The sequence below is a fragment of the Meles meles genome, chromosome 17 (assembly GCF_922984935.1).
Source record: "Meles meles chromosome 17, mMelMel3.1 paternal haplotype, whole genome shotgun sequence".
Taxonomy (NCBI): Eukaryota; Metazoa; Chordata; class Mammalia; order Carnivora; family Mustelidae; genus Meles; species Meles meles.
Genome location: NC_060082.1, coordinates 15,583,074 through 15,603,301, shown reverse-complemented (window position 1 = coordinate 15,603,301; position 20,228 = coordinate 15,583,074). Strand labels below are relative to the sequence as shown.

The 20,228-nt window shown below is 39.4% G+C and overlaps 1 protein-coding gene across 1 annotated transcript in view; it reads right to left on the bottom strand.

The window, feature by feature from the left end:
- USH2A (usherin) overlaps positions 1-20,228 on the bottom strand; it is a 714,551-nt gene that overhangs the window by 384,051 nt on the left and 310,272 nt on the right. Inside the window, exons 29-31 of the mRNA XM_045983172.1 lie at positions 19,593-19,787; positions 2,568-2,681; positions 467-628 (exon numbers count right to left, since the gene is read on the bottom strand). Coding sequence (XP_045839128.1) covers positions 467-628; positions 2,568-2,681; positions 19,593-19,787 — 471 coding nt within the window. The remainder of the gene's footprint in view (positions 1-466; positions 629-2,567; positions 2,682-19,592; positions 19,788-20,228) is intronic.

Below are 20,228 nucleotides of genomic sequence, written 5' to 3'. Positions count from 1 at the left end.
CACTAAAATTACTACACAAATATAAGCATGATTCAGGTACCAGGCAACAAGACATAAAATAGGTGTCTTGCATTTTACGAGGTTTTCAGCAATTTACTTCATTTTACTTGAGTGTCGTCACACGTTATAATGTGATTTCAACATATATACTGTGTTTCTTCTCAAATGGCCCAAAATTCATACGACACACTGAGTCACACATCTGAGTCTTAATATTCCCTTGCACTCATGAAGATGTGAAAGTAGTTAACTCATGAGACAGTAAAATTTGTTTGATATGACATTGACTCAACCGGGCATTGTGAGTGGGGTGAGGGACCACTCAAGGGGACCAAATGACAGGAGACAGAATAAGGACCCCAATTTTAAAGACCACACTTTCAGACAATTACAGACTACATCTATCTGAAATATACTTAGTCTAACATAGACGAGAACTATTTACCAATACCTATAGGAGTCTTACCTGTGGCCGTGTAGTTCTCTTCACTGCCCGAATAGACTAGCATCCCATCCATATATAAAGAGTACTGAGTTATAATACCATTTGGTTTTTTGGGTGGATCCCAGGATAGTAACAAAGAATTGGGAAGAGATTTGGCTACTGGTGGCTGAACTTCCTGTGGGGCTGTGGGGGAAAAAAAAAGATTCATAGAGTCTAATTTTAGTTTACTTTTCTAATTCAAACTTTTCAGACCTAAACCAATAAATCATGAAATAAACCTGATATTCCATGCATAGAAATATTTCCGATTCATGGGCAACTTGTCAGTAATTGCTTTAGGAACAGTACTAAATAACTGTCCTGAATTTATGAGAATTTACATTAATGATGGATGGGGAGTATTACCCTAGTTCACTTGACTGATGCTTGCATTACTACATCAAGAGTATTATTAACCCGCAATCTCTACTTGGGGCTGCGCCTGTTAAAGCAAATTGAACGGGAGGAGTCCCTACCCTTGAGGAGCTTTCGATCTAAGGTGGGCAATGCTGGGGAGGGTGGTTCATAATAGATACGAAAAAACTTAAGTGTTTCTGTGAAATAACCAGCAAGTACGGAATCAACTGAGTTAATTATAGATGGAAATGCCATTGCAAGTTTGTTTTTCTCAAATAAGGTTCTTTTCATTTTCTGTAATGGTGAATAAATCGGATTCACAGGAACTTAAAGTTTAAAATATTGACTCTAAATACATCTTTGGTTTGGTACATTGGCTGTAACTTTAAGAAAAAGCTGGAAGTTGGGAATTCCTTAATTAATGAAGAGGGAATGGTGAACTGGGCCATTAGGAATCCCTCTGGGATACAGCCGTGAAGTAGGTTTGAAGGGTTTTAGGCAAAACCTGACAGAAGATGTGGGGGCATCCAGAAAATAAGGATGCTTGTCCCACACTGAGGCTGGTGGAAGCATGTGCAAAAGGAGAGGACCATCACATGGATCATGGGGCCCAGCAGAAACAATGCCCCAGTAAGAGAAACAGGCTTGACTCTCCACAGGCTTGACTAAGAGAACCCTGCGAAAACATGGATGAAATGTCACTGATGGTGTAGTCCAGGTGAGGAGACTGTCGTTGGGGCAAGGTCACATGAAGGATTTCACAGACCCCTCTATCCTGGTTCATCACATGGGCCACTGTCTTCCTCTTTCATGTCGTCTGTGTGACGGGTACTTGCTAAAGGATTTGCAAGAGGGAAGGGGAAAAGAGGGGGTCAGGAAGGAGGACGGACGGATGCTGAGGGAGAGAGACTGACCGACTCTTCCCCAGAGGATCAAGCTTTTCAATCTCCTAAATAACTTGACAACTAGAGAGTAGAAGCAATGTGTAATTCCTCTTATCCAGGAGAGAGAAATATGAAGTAACAATGCTTCCAGTGTTTGGAGGGCTGTTATTTCTTGAAGTGATGCGTCCTGATGCTTGAGCAAAGCTTTCACTTTAGAGTGCTAAAATATTTTCTCTTTCTCACTGCCTTCCTAACGTATGCTTGCTGAAACATTAATTTATGCCAACAGTTTGTAAGTTCCAAGTACAACAAAAGTGAGACTTCAGTCAGAAGGAACGGAGCAGTGATTAATAATGCCTCAACCGGCATTTCGAGGCTCCATCATACTGAAATAATTGTTGCCTGTGCTGGTGTTTAGCAGTTCAAAGAGACCATGGAAATCAACCGTTTGATTCTCAATTTCATACTGTGCCGTACAATCAATTCTTTTTAGTCAGACTGTCTCTAGATTTACTTCTGAGCCATAGTAAAATGAGGAAGCTTTCATTAATCTTTCAGATGCTTCATATTAATGACAAGGCTCTTGCATGAACAATGTAACAGCAATTAAAAAGCCCATTAATCTGCATTACAGCTATTAAAGATGCATGTCATTAAAGGGTATGGAGTTTGATTCATTTTCGCACCCCCCCAAAAAATGGAGCAATTATGGCCTGGCAATGCACTTTGTCATCAAATTAGGTTGGGGTTTTCCAGCAAATGGCCTTGCAGCATTTAGCTCTTCTCCTATTTTATTATTCATAACTGAAATGTGGAAGTCAAGACCTTTGAAATTACTTTACCTTCTTGTGGAGTAGAGATGTTCAATGCCTGTGAGCTCTCGGTACAGCCAGCCAAAGTGCAAGCAGTTAGGGTTACTGCATAGTTTTTGAAGGGTAGCAAGCCTGTCACTATGCCTATAATAAAAGGGGGGAAAAGGAGGTTTGCATGTTTACTGTAAGCAGCTATAAAGAGCAGTGTGTGTGTGTGTGTGTGTGTGTGTGTGTATGTATGAGAGAGAAATGTAGAGACACAGAAACAAACAAAAAAAATGCCCCTTTAATTCATTTTTCTGCCTGTGTGCTGATTACAGAACAGAGTGACTAGCAAAAAAAAAAAAAAAACAAAAAAAAAACTGAGACCAAATTATTGTTAAAACAGCATTTTCCCAAATGTGCGCCTCAGAACATTAGTGCCCCGAGATGTTCCCCTGCAAAGATGGGTTTCCATACATAGTTCATGAAGCAGAGCTCCGTGTATCTGATAGTTAAGATGCATATTATCCTATTCTAGGATTCTAGACCTCCTGCAGAATAAAACTATTCAATTTTCTCTAACCTAGCATTTTTTCAGCCTTATTCAACGAGAGTCCTTTTTACATAGCATCTATTAACACACTTTAGGAAATGCTAATCCCAAGAGTGGCTTCATTACTTTTAACGGTAGGATACACATACACAAACTATTTGTTCATGTTGCAACTAACAAATATGCAAATCAACATAGTTGAACAATTAGCAAATTAGATAATTATGCTTTTGTGCTTCTCCTTGCAAAATTATTAGTTGATTTAATTAAGACACCTGTCTTAAACAGAAGTGGTAGACATGGAGGTGTCGAATTAACCTGGCTTGGTGGTGAATATCTAAGATTTGTTCAGCAATTAAAAGTACCTGTAGAAATGAAAGCACATTTTGTTTACTAATGTTCATAAACAAGGCAGAAGCTCTTTATTTACTGAATCCCAGGAATTAAGGAAGTATCAAAAATATAATTTGTATATTTGCTCACCATTGTTTGTTTGTTTTATTTATTTATTTATTTATTTATCTATCTATCTATCTATTTATTTATTTATTTATTTGACAGAGAGAAATCACAAGTAGGCAGAGAGGCAGGCAGAGAGAGAGAGAGGAGGAAGCAGGCTCCTGGCTGAGCAGAGAGCCCAATGCGGGACTCAATCCCAGGACCCTGAGATCATGACCTGAGCCAAAGGCAGAGGCATTAACCCACTGAACCACCCAGGCGCCCTCACCATTTTTTTTTACTGTGGACATTTTTCAGTTGCCTTTAGTCCTAACCACATAGATTGTCCACACTCCTTTTTTTAAAGATTTTATTTATTTATTTGACAGAGAGAGACACAGCGAGAGAGCGAACACAAGCAGGGGGAGTGGGAGAGGGAGAAGCAGGCCTCCTGCTGAGCAGGGAACCTGATGCAGGGCTTGATCCTAGGACCCTGGGATCACAACCCAAGGCGAAGACAGAGGCTCACTCAATGACTGAGCCACCCAGGCGCCCCGATTGTCAACACTCTTATAAAAAAAGATGGTCTCAGTCATGGTATCTCTTTATTTTGTAAACCTTCAGTAGCCAAGAGAATGTATTATTATTTATATATGCCGATTCTAGTAACAGCCTGCATCCTTCAAACACAAAATTTAACATATATGTTTTCCTATTCCCTCTCCCTAATAGAAATTTTTTTAAAATCAAGTGAGCAAAAGGCAGGTTGAGGCAAAGACCAGAGCTATTGTCTACTTGGGCACTTCCCATGTGTCAGTCCCCAGTGAGGGCTCGGCTCCAAGCCTTCATTCCAAGCACCCCCGAGTCAGTGACCTAATACACACACACACACACACATGACTCCCTCATGCCAAATTCAGCTCCCTCTAATCTGGAACCAGCCTCACATCCTAACCTTCTCCTCTCCTTCGTTCCTGCCGCAGGGACTGTTACTTCTTCTTGAACTTCCCAGACCAAGACCTGCATTCCAAATTTGCTTTAAGAAGTTCTTTCTCCTTCCACTAGATGTCTTAAAAGAAAGCACGCATTGCCACCTATGCATCTCATCACGCCAAGGCCTGCTTGCCTGGGTCCAAACACCAGTTCTGCTACTGACTGGTTGCGAGGGCTTGGACAAGTTGTTCAGATCTCTGTGCCTCAGTTTCCTTAACTGTAAACAGATAAAACAATACCTACCTCGAAGGAGAGGTCTCAACTCTCATCTGTGAGTTGGGGGCAGTAGAGAATTTAGCTCATAGAATTACTAACAAGATTAAATGAATTTAGGAGTGTAAAGTCCTTGACACAGAGCTGTGTAAAGAAAGAGATCTAGCAGGGCTATGTCAATCCAAGGCATTACTACTGCAACCCAGTTTCCTGCCCACGCTGTGCCACTAAATCCTGATTTCTATCTTTTAAAGATCACTAGTGATCTCCAAATATCAGATCAAGTAACCCTTCCTCAAATCCTTATCTTCCCTCTACTTACTGGGCTTTCCAGTTGTTTTCCTTAGCTCTTGAGAGCTACTTTCTTTCCTTGACCTGGTTAGCTATCTTCCCTTCGGAGTCCTTTAAATAGCTCTTGTTCTACAAGGTAGTATCTTCAGGCTTCTTTCTTCTTCTAAACACTTACCATTGTGAGCTTGTCAAGCCCCGTCTCTCAGTTGCGTCTACGGACTTCACATCTCTCCCAGCTCTGGTTCTGCATCTCTACCTGCGGCTCATACACCCCATCTGGATGTCCCACTAGCATTTCATTCTCAATATGCTCTGACACAGACCTGACAGCCTCAACTATTTCATAAGCTTTGTTTTCCCATTTCTTTTATTTATTTATTTATTTATTTGACAGAGAGAGAGAGATTACAAGTAGGCAGAGAGGCAGGCAGAGAGAGAGGGGGAAGCAGAGAGCCCGATGCGGGGCTCGATCCCAGGACTCTGGGATCATGACCTGAGCTGAAGGCAGAGGCTTAAACCCCTGAGCCACCTAGGTGCCCCTGTTTTCCCATTTCTTAATGTTTCACCATAATCCCAAAAGTCCAGACTCAAAACTAAGGTAACCTTGTGAGATACGATCTAGCCATTTTATCTTTCAAAAATATCTGGTATTTGTCAGCACTAGCTGAGGGCAGGGGCAGAGGGAGAAGCAGCCTCTTTGCTGAGCAGGGAGCCTTACGGAGGCTCCATCCCAGTCTCCTGGGATCAAGACCTGAGCAGAAGGCAAACGCTTAACCAACTGAGCCACCCAGGTGCCCAAGATTCAGCACTTTCTCCCCTCTTGTCAGATTACAGTGAGTGGTTGGGAGGGGGCTGGTTAACCAAGTCAACTTTTCCAATTCAGAACAAAGTCATATTTTTGTTTGGGACATGTGGTTTACATCTTGTTTCTCAATATGGAGTGTTTATGAAGATGGATTAAAGTTGATGGTTATGAGAAGGTCTGCTGTCACCAAAGAAAGAGAGTTAGTTTATTCTCCCCAATATTAATTAAGATAGTTTTCTTGGAGATATATATCCATAGAGATCATTGAGTGACTGGCCTAATGGCCTCATTTGAAGAGTCAGAGTCTTATTTAGATTATATACTCTCCAGAAAAAAAAATAAAAGGAAAAAGAAAGAACAAAATGGTAGTACTACTATGACAATATATCATCATCTAAAAGTATTCCCATTTCTTTTTCCCTGTGCTTCTGGGAAAGGTGCTATAGAATACATATGATCTTTACAAGGTTTCTAAGAAAATATTAGAGCTCAAAGTCTCCTAATGATAATAGTAATACATACATTAATACATAAAGCAGAATTCTTGTGTATATGACAAGTGGACAAGGGCATTTGTAAGATCCAGACTTCTTAGTCCAATGTGATAGGAGATCTAGATTTAATTAAAGACAAAGAGAAAGAAGGATAATCATTGAAAGTACATTTCAGCATTATATTAAAAATAATACTGAGAAATATATAGTGGGACGTATTTCAAAAGAGTCCTAGGCAGAAAAATACTACATATATTCTGTGTCTGTAGAAAACCCAGTAAGAGAGGATGTCCAGGTAGCTCAGTCAGTTAAGGGTCTGCCTTCGATTCAAGTCATGATCCCAGGGTTCTAGGATCAAGTCCTGCATTGGGTTCCCTGCTGGGCAGGAAGCCTATTTCTCCCTCTCCCACTCATCCACCCTGTGTTCTCTCTCTCGCTATGTATCTCTCTGTCCAATAAACAAATAAAATCTTTTTAAAAAATTCTAAAAAAGAAAACCCAATGAGAGAAAGTGGGATAATCTCCTTTTATGACACCTGGGGTATTTAAAATAAAGAAGTATATCCTGACCATGAGAAATGTTAAGATTGGCTGGGATATGAGTCTCTTTCTTTGAGAGATATCACAGAGGAGCCTTTTCTTCCTTTGAATTTAAAACCATCCCTAACTCCAGGCCAGCCAGATGACCTCTCAAATTCCCTTTCAGCCACAAAACTCTGTGAAATCAGAAAATGGTCCCAACCATGTCAGGAAACCTGCCAGTCCCTTTTGATAATGGAAGAGGATGAGCTGAAAAAAACATTCAATAAGCATAAAGTAAGCATTATTGATGTCTTAAAAGTGTTAGTATCCCAAGAAACACAGGAGTGTTGGTAACCAGATTAAAATCATTGGCACCAGCAGGACCAGAACTCTCACTGCTAAGCGATAATGCATTTTACATTAATGCTTAACATTGAGAAATCCTGACATGCCACACCAAGGGAGTTTGAAGTAAAGTAAGTATATTCCCTTTGAATTGCAGTCCTGTGGGCCTTGGTGCATGCAGAAAGCCCTAGCTGAAAGAATAGGGACAGGGACTTCATTTCCGGGAATAAAGCACATCAGAGAAGAAAGTTCCAGAATCTTGGTGACTCCAGACTCTGTGCTCTGAGGATTTCCACCTAGCAGAGGGCAAGAGAACCTTGTCCTGGAGAACCCTGAAATTTAAAAGTCCCTCAAAATGATTTAGGGAACTCCTTGAGCCCAAAGGACATGTCCCTCTCCTTCTTGACTGGTCCTGTTTTCCAGCAGCTCTTACATGGTTTACCAAAGCTGTCACTGGATGCCTGACTGAAAAACGAAGACTTTTCCCACTGCTTAGTGCCACTGGGCCATCTCCCCCACTAGAAGGGACCCCCCCATTCCCATTCTACACTTTCCAGTGAGTCAACAAAGTGACAGACATTGTTTCTTTTGACCAATGAGGATGATTTCCAGCATGTTCTTTCCTTTGCTCTAGCCTCAAGTTTCAAAGGAGCCAAAGAGAAGTATTAGCAATTGGAGGCAGCCCGACTACCTAAGAGAAAATCATTGCGGATCTGACACCGGCAGTGTGAGCTTTTGAGCCTCTAACAGAACTCTGAGTGCCCAGAGGCAGGAAGACAACAGAAGAGCCAGCTGTGACGTTGGAATTTTATGATTAACTCTTCTGACTAAACGCAGACAAGTACAAATGCTCTGCCCGGAAACCAAGCCCGAGACACAAAGCAAAATGGCATCCTTTTGAAAGCCACACACATTTGGGGGAAGAAAAAAAGCCCGTTTCTATTTACATACTTGAACAGGCTCCTCCTCCCTCCCCCAGCCCACCCCCAGCCGCCAACCTAGGTGTTTGGCCGGCATCCACTGTAATCTGTTCTCCTTCATTATGTTAATCTGTGGGCGGAAAGATTTCTGTCATCTTCGAATCGCTGGTACAGCAATGGTAAACACCTTGGCCTGTCTGTAATTGGACAGGTGTCTGCATTGATGTCACCCAGCTTTTAATTCAATTAAAGAACTGGCTGCTCTCCTCTCATTACCCACTCATTTCTGCTGCACTTTTCGTCTGACAGTGAGCTCTGCACACAGCCATTGCCTACCCTGAGACCAGAGTCTGGGGTCCCCTCACAGAGATCACGCCCACTATTTCAGATGGACTTGAACAATCCAGGAGTATTTTCCTGTTAGTAAAGGCATTTGAAATAATGTGCACACTCCCTCTTTCTCTGACTCTCTCTGGCCCCCTTCTTCCCTCCCTTTCTCCCTCCTTCCCTCCCTCTCTTTCCCTTTAAATTCTGTATTATCTAAACAGTTTCTTCTACCTACTAGCCAGTAATTAGGAGCAGTCCAGCAAACAGAAAAGCTGTTTCTAGCTTCTTCTCCCCAGGGCTTGTCTCCATCTCAAGAGAACTCATCAGAGTACAATGCTCTTATTTATTTGCTGGCATTTCACATTTGGATCAAGAAAGTGAGGGTGGGCACGAGCAAGGCATTTATTAAGAGGGCCATCTGGTAAGGGATACCACATAGGCGGGCTGCTCTGGCTACCTGGAGACATAATGGAAGAACCCACCTCTTCAGAGAAAACCAGCCAGAGGACAGAAAGCAGAAGAGAGCGAGACTTTTCTAGTGTCAGATTCGGCGGTGCCGATAAATTCTAATGCTTTAAGTATACATCCCAGAATAAGTTTTGAGCTGCAAACCAACCCAGTGGATGGATTAAAGAGAGTAAATCAATCCAACATGCCATGCTTTCTGCCCACTTAAAGGAACCTCTGAAAATAAATTAAAGTTCTAACACAGACATTTTGACACAGTGACCCCATGAAACTGAATAATGACATTTGTTAAATATGGATGAAAATTTAATGGTCTAACAGAGATCTGGAAACACACCCAGGATGCTTCTCCTTTGGTTCTGAATAGACTAGGAAGGTGGCAATTTGCTATTGTTGAGTTTTTTTGGTAATATTGTAAATGAGAATAAGGATCTCTAGTAATTATAAAATGAAAGACAGTTTTCACTTTAACCAAAAAGTGGAACAGTAAACACCCTTACCCTAAACCTACGGTAATCCTTTGAAAACTCGGACACTAATGTTTTGCATTTAATTTTTTTTTCAAAGGGTCTTTCCGATCTTGTTTAAAACATCTAGTCAGGATTATAGAAAGTCATATGCCTTGGATCAAAAAAACTAAACAGATTTTGATGCTTACAAAGAGGAAAAAAAATCTTATTCTTTTATTTTCTTCATAAGACATAGGGTCTTATCCCAGTCTTGGAGAAAGGTTTAAACAGGGATTTTAATTGGCCTCAAATTGTTACCCATTTAAGATTCTCTCAGCAGGCTTACATCTAACCTCAAATTTTTAATCAATGCCTTTGTGGTAAGAACTATAGTTTCTGTTATTTTCATTCTAATTCTGCAATAGGTTTGAAGCCATCCACTCACGTTAACTCTTCATCTAACCTCAGGGGCCAACACTGGAATCATTAGGACTCTCCGAGAAATTACTGGACTCAATTAAGTGGAGAAACAGTGGGCAAAGAAAAGAAAAATGAAAGTCATCCCTTATGATGGGAGTCCCAGGTCCCCCGCAGAGGGCCTCTCATACTATTATCCCATTGTACAGATGGGCCTGCTATAGGACTGAGTTTAGAAGGTATTGCTCAGGTCTAACAGCAGAGCTGAGAACCTACTGGTCTTCTGTCTCCAAGATTATGGTTCTTGTTATTCATCCTAAACCCTCGTTCTACAAGAAGAAAAAAGATGGATTGAAATAATGTCACTAAAAAGAATAGCATACTTTTTATAGCAAATTATTTAAGATCACACCCTAAAATTTGTTAAAAGTTTCAAATTTATTACTAAATCCTACTGTGTTGAAACAGAAAGTAGCACACTTACCCTCCAAAATGAACAAGTGTGTATGTCTATAATATTCCTTTTTAAAAACAACTGATTCATAAGAAATCCTGTATCCATGCAAGTGTGTACTCAGGTGCTTTTTGGGCACAACACTGGACATGGATATATATATATATATATAATATTTATTACATATATATTATGTATATATTTAAATATTATGTAATATTTATTACATATATATTATATATTATATATAAATATTATATATATGTGTGTATATATATAATATTTATACACACATATAAAGTTTTTTTATTAGTTGCAACTGTAATACACATATAAAATGGTTAGAAGTTAGAAAACAGAATAATTGGGGGTGACTATTTTTTTTCTTTATCAAATATGACTGGCAACCTTGAAGTATTTCTAGTATTATAAACGTGCCTAGTTGATTATCTCTATGCAGCAAAATTTATACATCGCCATCTTTTTTTTTTTTTTTAGATTTTTTATTTATTTGACAGAGAGAGAGAGAGATCACAAGTAGGCAGAGAGGCAGACATCGCCATCGTTTTTAACCATGGTACAGCACGTTACCAAAAAGAAATCCGCACCCTGCACTGCAGATTCTTACTGCATAAAAGAAAATGAATAACTTATAAAAAGGCCTATCTGAAGATTTCACAATGTACAAGTAGTTCAGGCACATTATGTATTCAGCAGAGTTAGACAAAGCTATTAACTCATCAACACTGCATTACCTAATGAAATTCTTCTACATTAGCTAAGCAGGAACATTACATCATTTCTATTTTTACTATTTATGTCATAGGCCATATTTTTGTCCTGTGAATTTTTCCAGACCATTTCTTTCAAGATTTACATTTAAAGAAATAGTTTGTAATAAACTACAAACATGGAATATTAATTTATGAGGTACCATAAAAATGGCAAAGACTTCCTCAAAATTCACCTTTTAATAATACCATCAAAAGGAATTTGGAAAATTTACTTCTGAAGTTTGTTGTGGCAGAGACCACTAAGGACCTTCCAATGATAGATTTTTCCTTCTCTTCCACAGTACAATACAATGATAGCTGGACAAGTGGCCATTTTGAATAAGGACAACGTTTATCAGCAGCTAACTAGCCATGTGACTATGAAGTTAGTTCACAGACGTTAAATACACAGACTTAAGTTCATAGTCACATGACTATACCTAGTGTACACATAAGTGTGTAGAGGTGTAGGAATAACTTCTGAAGTATGTCTTTGAAGTGAATGTGCATATCCTTTCTCAACCATCCCTGCTCCCTGCTGGATGGAAACCAGACTGGACTGCTGAAGCTCATGCAGCCATCTTGGACCATGAGGCAGTAGTCCCCTCCCTAGGCTGGTATAGCAGAAAGATGGAGGTGTATGGGTCCCTGGCACTGTCAACATCCCACCCCTACACTGACTAACTATGAACCCCTATTACCAGGAGAAAAGAAAGAACTTAATCTTGTCTATGTCACCCCTTCAGTGAAATAAAATAAAAATGAAAACTCATCTCTATTATCTTTTCCCATAAAACTCAGATGTTTTAAAAAATAAAATATTCACAATGAATACTGTTACGCTGAAAAAATAAATTAATTAATAAAACAATAAAATATTCTTCCTCGGAAACCATATTTTTATGGTATGAAAGCAGATTGCTTATTATGTGTATTTTACCACAATTAAAAAATATTAGGAAAGAAACACAATAAAAGCAGATTGTAAAGGTAGGAACTAGTGTTAGCCTAGAACAGAGTAGATAAATGCTTTTGTTTCTGATAAATGAATATCTTCTGCTCTATGTAATTCTCAGCATTATAGCAATATAGGCTTCCATTATTTTTAATTGCAAATTATAGCACTTGAGTTCCATTAGGAAGTATAAGTTTGGGAACTAATTTTTAAATTCTATTTACCCTATCAACGTTTTTTTCATTGAGAATATGTATATTAAGTTCCACATATATGTTTAACTTGTGATAATTCTGCATAATATTTCCTAAAATGAGAGAACTATAGCACTGATGAGACTTTAGAAAGAACCACTAGTTCAATACTCAGCTGAGCAGGATATAACAATATTAACATTTCATTAACTACAGAGGTGGTAGCAGAAAGCTGCGTCTGTTCATTTGTCTAGTTCTTCATTACTTAAGAAAAGTGTATTGATCGTCTACCTTGAGCAAGGTTCTGAACAAGACTTAAATAAACATAAAATATGATACTTGGCTTCTGGAGCTTGTTGTCTAATGAAGAAATAACATGCTTGCACAAAGAGCACCCATAGGCAGTTTTAACAATTGTGAGTAAGAATTCCCAACTGAACAGAAAAAGAAACATTGAAGTTTATTTTTTAAGACTTTGTTTTCTTAATGGAGAGAGAGAGAGAGCGTGCACATGAGAACACACAAGCAGGGAGAGCAGCAGGCAGAGGGAGAGGCAGGCCCCCCACTGTGCAAGGAGCCTGATGTGGGGCTTAATCCCAGGACTCTGGGATCATGACAGGAGTTGAAGGCAGGAGCTTAATCAACAGAGTCACCCAGGTGCCCTGAAGTTTTTAGTATAGTCACTTCTCTGCAGACTTCTCAGATGATTATAATAGTTTATATTTATATAACATATATATGTATATATGCACATTTAAATATATGTACAACCACAGAAACAGTAACATCTCACTTACTGAGGGACTGATAGCTGGGGTTAAGTTCCAAAGTCAGGCATAAGGCAAAAATCACTTATGATTTAAAGTCCCCTTGACAACTCCTTGTATGGTCCATAAAGTATAGTACATTTGGTTTCGTATGTGCCTCTAAGTTTTCATTAATCAAGGATTCTCGAGGGCTCTTGGTTCTCCATTCTTTTTGTAGGCACCCCAACAATAAATATTACTTTTTTGTCAGTGATTGGGAAAACCTAAAATTCTTTGCACATTGTTCCCAGATAACAGATATTGGCAACTTCAGGATTAAATAGCATCCTTTGCCCATGACATTATTTTGAGAGGTTCCTCCCCCCACCATGGGTAGTTAAATGTTGTAACTTACATGCATGCAGATTAGATTCTACTTCTAAGGTTACAATTATATTTCACACTCTGAATTGCACCGGGATCTTTTTTCACTAAACCCAATGGGCATCATGAAATTTAAAACTTGTCGTTTGCTTGTTTTCCTATTTCTTATATAAATATTGAGCTCCATGACTTCTACTGGACACATGGGGTGGGCAGTGGTAAAGTTGGCTTTGTTAGAAACGCAGAATCTCACACCCATCTCCGTATCAACTAAGTCGGAGTCTTGATTTTTACCAAGATATCTAGTAATTCTCATTTCTTTTCCTTGGGTGACTTTCAGAAGCACTGCCCTCAAGGGTCAGAGACCCTACTAATCCTGTTTCTACTTCTCCACTTGTCCTTAGCATTACTCTGCCTGCAAAGCTACTGCAGGTGGAACCAGGGGCAGGAGAACACAAAGCAGCGGTAAGTTCAAGGCCAGCCAGTGAAAAATGATACCCTCTCACCTGACCATTTTCCTTGTCCCTTGTTCTTTAATACGTGATCTCTCTTCAAGAGAATCAACTGGAACACTTTGTCTAATGCAGATTTACAGACACCCTAGCTCAAATATACAGACCGTTGTGTGGGAGACCCAAGAATCTGTATTTTATAAGCAATCCAGGAATCCCTTTAGGGCCAATAGAGTTGAGAATCACTCATTATTACTACCAGGCTACAGAAGAGAAAGAAAACAGAGAGGCAGACCTTCAGTGCGCAACATAACTTCTTTAAGAAGAATATCAGAGTCTATTGTATGTGAGGACTGAACCAATTTTAGTAGCAAAACTTGTAATATTAGTTTCTTTATAAATTAAAATGTCTTTCACTTATTTTCCTATATAAATTTAGATTTATTTGGGTAATTGGAAAGATTATGATAGGCTCTTCTGCTAAACTGCAGTGAATGATAAATATCATTAATAATTATTATTTATTATTATGAAGAAGGAATATATAACTCCTAACCTTTAGTTCAATGCAATGTAACGATGGAATTGAGAAAATATTTTCTGTGTATCAATTATAGCCCTAACACTATGTCAAATGCTGTACTAACTATGCAGATAAGTTTATATGTTTAATATCTTAAGGGAAAAAAACAAAAAATAATTGTATATGTGCAGATTCTTGAATCCGCTCATTTTTGACACAATTTCAAATCAAATTGTGAAGTCCCTTTCTGAGCAGCCGTTGGTTTGAAGGGAAATGCCAGGACTGTCTCTCTCTGGGAAGCAACTTCGCATGTTAACAGGGCTGGAGGGGAAATCAGCAAAAGCTACCAGAGTTAATTGGAGCCCTTTGCAACAAGTCTAAAGATACACTGGAGTGATAACTGCAGGGCTTTCTACCCTGAGGCTCCAGCTGAGGAAATGAACTTTCAAGAACTCTCCTCTCTGAACCCTGGCCTTCAGAGGGCACAGAATCCAGACCCTGTAGCCCAAAGGGGCCCATTTGCTCCTGAGTGGGGCTGTTAACCCTTGGACTCTTCACTGCTACTGGGATTTATCTCATTTAATCCTTGGGTAGCCAGATTCATGAATGGTAAATATCCTGCCCCATGACTCTATTCTTCAGTGCTCTCAGTTAATATTCATTTTTTTCCCTTTTGCTTTTGCATTTTGTGTGACCATAATTTCCCACCTCTTTGCAATACTCAGGCACTTAATTTTCCTGTCCTGTGATTTTCCTTTGCTAATTTTATCTACTTAATTTCAATATCTTATCATTTTTATATAGACATTTATCTTTTTTTGTCCTCCGTTTTCAAATTTCGATTGGGAGATGAAAGTTGCCATATGCATTTCTGCGTAAAATTAAGACTTGATCACGGTGTCAAACTCCTCCCTTTCCCAGTGTTTCCCCATGCTGGCTGTACAAGAGAATTAGTTTCAGATATTAAAGACATCAAGGCCCAGGCTGCATCCTAAACCAAAAAGTCAGACTCTTTGCAGGTGGAACCTGTGTTTCCGTATTTTTTTAAAGCTTCCTAGGCAGCTCAGTGCACACCCATGGTGGAGAACCACAGCCTTACAAGAATACCAATGAAATGACCAAACGTTTAGAAATACCTGGACGGACATCAGGCATAAACAAGTGGACTGCTGGAAAGAGAGCCCACTGCAAACCCAACCCCCATATGGGTACAGAATGCCTATAGGTTCTCAGCCTCCTTCACCGAACACTGGGGAGAAGGGTGTTAAGATTTACTTATTGCCAGGAGGCTACTGCAATTTTACCTCAGCTGACCTGGCATAATCCCAGTGAAGTTTTTGTTTGTTTGTTTGTTTGTTTGTTTAAGAGAAACTAAGTACCTAGTAAGGTGATTTGAAAATGATTCAATTTTCTTGAGCAAACACTCAGTCTGAAGGTATATTTAAAGATGGGGCAAGTGAACTGTGGACAGAAAAATTTAAAAATCAGTTTAGAAGGGTCAAAGAGCCGAATCTGTAATGAAAACTCAGAAAACAAAAAGGGAAACAATTACAAAGTCATAACCTAGAATTCAGAGACCAAGGAGTATAAAGATGAATTTGTTGAACATTCACTTTGTGCCTGGTTCTGAGCAAAATATTCTATAGAGGTAATTCAGTTTTTTAATCTTCACTACAATTCCATAACATAAAGGTTTATAGATGGAGAAATTCTGATACAGGGATATGTTTTTTACTGTGCCTAGGATCATACAGATAACAAATGACACAGCTGGAAATTGAGCCTAGATAGATTTGACTCTACAAGTTGTGTTCTGGACGGCAAAAATAGACAATATTAAAAACTGCTATTTCCCACAAGAAGTAATAATGATATATATACAACAGCAACCCTTCCAAGCCAAAGAAGGACCCATGTCTGAAGAGTAAAAGAGCTTGCTACATAACAGAAAGAAATATATGAAAAGATGCCAACACATTTTACTACAACTTAATCGGTAAAGAACCTTATGTGAACCAATAAAGCTAAATTACCTTGTGCATCCAGTGGCAGCACGTCTCAGTCAAAGAAACACCACTTTAACAACCAAAAGTAAACATTACAATCTCACCAAAGTCACTTCAGAAATGCTAAAGGGGGATTAATTTAAGATCAATCACAAAACTGGTCATGACCTACTTTACTTACGTTCCTCTCCCAATACCTTATAGTATCTCAACCAAATGGCAAAGCAGCGGCCACTCTCCCATTTCCACACTCCTCCCATCTCCACCAAATCCAGCTGACTACTTCCTTACCCTTGCCTCACTTTGTTTTTCTTTTCTCTTTACTGTTAAATATTCCATAATCTTTAAGATTACTTCTTATATATGTCCTTGTCTCTTTATTTCACAATTGTGAACCGCACATATACTTTAACTCCTTGAGGAAAAAAAGTTAAAGAATTCATACTCCATGGGGCACCTGGGTGGCTCAGTGGATTAAAGCCTCTGCCTTCAGCTCAGGTCATGATCCCAGGGTTCTGGGATCGAGCCCCACATGGGGCTCTCTGCTCAGCGGCAAGCCTGCTTCCCCGACTCTCATTCTGCCTGCTCTCTGCTTACTTGTGATCTCTCTCTGTCAAATAAATAAATAAAAAATCTTAAAAAAAAAAAAGAATTCAAACTCCACATGGCAATGGGCAAGAACTAAAAATAAAGAATAGTTCTAAAAAGTCTTAAAAAACAATAACAAAACCAGAAAGTATGAAATATGATGGCAGAAATAAGAGCAATCTGATGAATTATAAAAATAAATGTGAATGAGCTAAACTCCCAATTCAACTTCAAGTTGAATATAAAACTGAATCAAACTAGATGCTATTTATAGAGATATAACTAAAACAATGTGACTTTGAACATTAAAATATAAATAATGAATGTTAAGTAATAAAAAAAGGAAAAGACAAAGAGAAAGCAAGTTTCCAGAAGAGAAGTTAACAAAATTGCATTGATCGTTGAGACTTTTTCCTTAGTTCTTTACAGATTGAGTATATAAAAATAAATATAATTGGTCAGTAGCTCTCTACCTTTATTTGCTCTGTACACCGTTCACATGACTGACATATCCTATAGCAACATCCAATAGCATATTGCACTGGTTTTCAATCTAGGGAGCTACCAGAGACCAGCACTCTAAAGTGTTCTTTAGAAAGGTAAATATGGAAGTTGCTGGTGTCCTTAGCAAGGCAAGTGTGCTGAAGCCCCATAAAGTGAAGAAATGGGAACAACATCCATAAATACTTCTTGCTAGAAGCAAGTTCGGGAAGAAGAGAGGGAGTCATAGTTGGCAAGGAATTTAAATGAAAGGAAGATTTTTAATAATTGGCTTAAGTCTGTTTGTTTATGTTTAACAGTGGGAGTTGATAGAGTTTGAATGGTCCTGGGAAGAATTCATCTGGGCAACGGTTCTCCGACTTTAGCATGCTTCAGTGTCAGATGAGGAGGGCTTATTAAAACAAGGATGGCTGAGCTCTGCCTCCAGAGTTGCTGATTCAACACATGTGGGTGGGCTGGAGAATTGACATTAATAATGAGGTCTCAGGTGACGCTGCTGCTCCTGGTCCTGGGGCCATAGCTTGTGAACCACGTGACGTGGAGAGAGGTTAAAATAGGATTGGGAGGGAGAAAAGTTACCAGTCACATCGCTGAAAAGGCAGGAAGAGTTGGGGTCCAGAGGACTTTGGAAGATTTAATTTTTGATAGGATAAGGAAAGCTTTGTAAAAATAGGAAGGAAAAGAAAAAAAGGGGGGGGGAGATAATAATGATGGCAAATGCTTACAATGTGCCAAAAGAATTTTAAATGTTTTAGCAAACATGAATGCATTTAACCCCTAATAACAACCCTATTGCTCAGAGAAACGCAATTAATATATATGTTTGTCAGTAAGAGTGACACAAATCCTATAAGACAGATTCTGTTTCTTCTCGGTGTCTAAGACAATCTAATACATAAGACCATCATCATCATCAGTTGAGTTGGAGGAGGAAGGGAGCTTAGCAACTAGACAGTTTGGGAAAATCTGAAATATTGAATGAGGAGGATAGAAGAAGGAGCTTATTTTAGAAATATGGTAGGGTTGGCATCATTATTGGTGCCCATTTGAAAATGAGGACTGAGAATCTGTAGTGAGAAACTGCACATTTTTTTCCAGCCCGCTTAGCTTTAATGTGCAGCATGGGCAAAGGCAAACTAGGGGCTTCATCAGGTTGGGTTTCATCAAGTGGGTAAAATTGGGAGGAAGGGACTGGAAGATGTGAAATTCTGCGTAATTGGTTATCAATTTGGGTGGTAGTTTCTAAGGGATCTAAAGAAGGAGGTAAAGGCTAGATGGGGTTGACCAATAAATACTGAAGGATAATGCCTATTCTAAAGTCCATATAGTTTTTCAAGTTATAAAATTCTTTGACAGAGGAAATTCTTTTCTATCAAATTTGTTGATGCATTTTACTTATTTTTGGTAAAGGCTTAAACCTGACGTTCCATCTGAATGTGCTTTAACATTTCATGAAGCTGAAAACTGCTGCCTTACTACACGTGCATGCATCGGAGTACGAGACATGTGTGCGATGTACCAGCGGGTTGCCCTGCAATCATTCTGCATGGCCGGCATGGCGCCCCATGAGAAATTGATTCACTGGTTTGCCAATCAAACTGCTGGTGTCTCATACTCCTCTACCTTGACATAATTAGGTTTAATCAACAATTTTCCAATAAATAATGGTGCTGTGAACTTGGGCTGGTCCCAAAGAGAACAGTTTTGCATGGTGAAATAGGTAGGCTGGTCCTATAGGTACACCTAGGATCCCTGCAGGAGATGTACGGAGTGTTTAAGAGCTAAGGCCACCTGTGACCTTATTTTCTGGGGAGGAAGATATCAACCTTGTCATGAACCTGTCCATAAGAGCCCAATGACATTTTAGAATTATCCTCTTTATCCTAAGTAGATATAAGCTTCCACCTCATTAGGCGGTTCTTGCTGTTTTTAATCAAGCAAAATATAGGAGTAGCTCATGGGGGAGGGGGGGGACCTTTGAAGAATGTTTTTATTTAAAGTCAAAAAGAGAGTGCCTGAGTGGCTCAGTTGGTTAAGAGACTGTCTTCACCTCAGGTCATGATCTTGGCATCCCGGGATCGAGTCCCGCATTGGGCTCCCTGCTCAGTGGGAACTCGGCTTCTCCCTCTAACCCTCCCATGTCTCGTGCTCTCTCTCTCTCTTTCACATTCTCTCTCTCTGAAATAAGTAAGTAAAATCTTTTAAAAAAATCAAGTCAAAAAGAATATTCATGAAATGTACTCCCTAAGGAATCACCTTTACCTGTGACGGTGCTGGTACTGACAAGCTCGGAACTGGCAGAGGGCACGCGCGGCGACCGGGGGTCATCCTCCCTGTAGGCCCGCAGAACGTACTTGTCAATGACGCCCCTCGCCACAACAGGTTCGTCCCAGCTCACCTCAACGCTATACCCGTTTATGCTGCGGACCCTTGAGGGAGTCGGCACACTTTGTGGAGCTGTGAAAGAATCAAAGAGAAAACAGGGAAAATGGCCGCTCTCAGAAGACTATTGCCCCATCCTTCACTCTTAATGGCCGCAGTAAATCAGACTCAACCATTAGCATAAATACAATTTATTAGCGTTGTAACTTTTCAGCATTGATTTAATATGACTGCACATCTTGAGCCATTCAGTTAAGTGATATTTCAAAACCATCAAAACTCCATCGACAGAACGTTCTTTCGAGTCTAGACCAGGTTTTCTGAAAACATTGAACGTACCAGACATGTTTTAAACATCACTCGTAAAGAAGGAGTGGATGGTAGGCAGATAACAAGTTCAAACACCATAATGATGGACCCCTCCGAAGCAAGATAATTAGACTGTTATTATACATAGGGGTTTGACACTTTTATATCTTCGGCGTATTCGCCAAAAAATATCACAAATGTGATTGT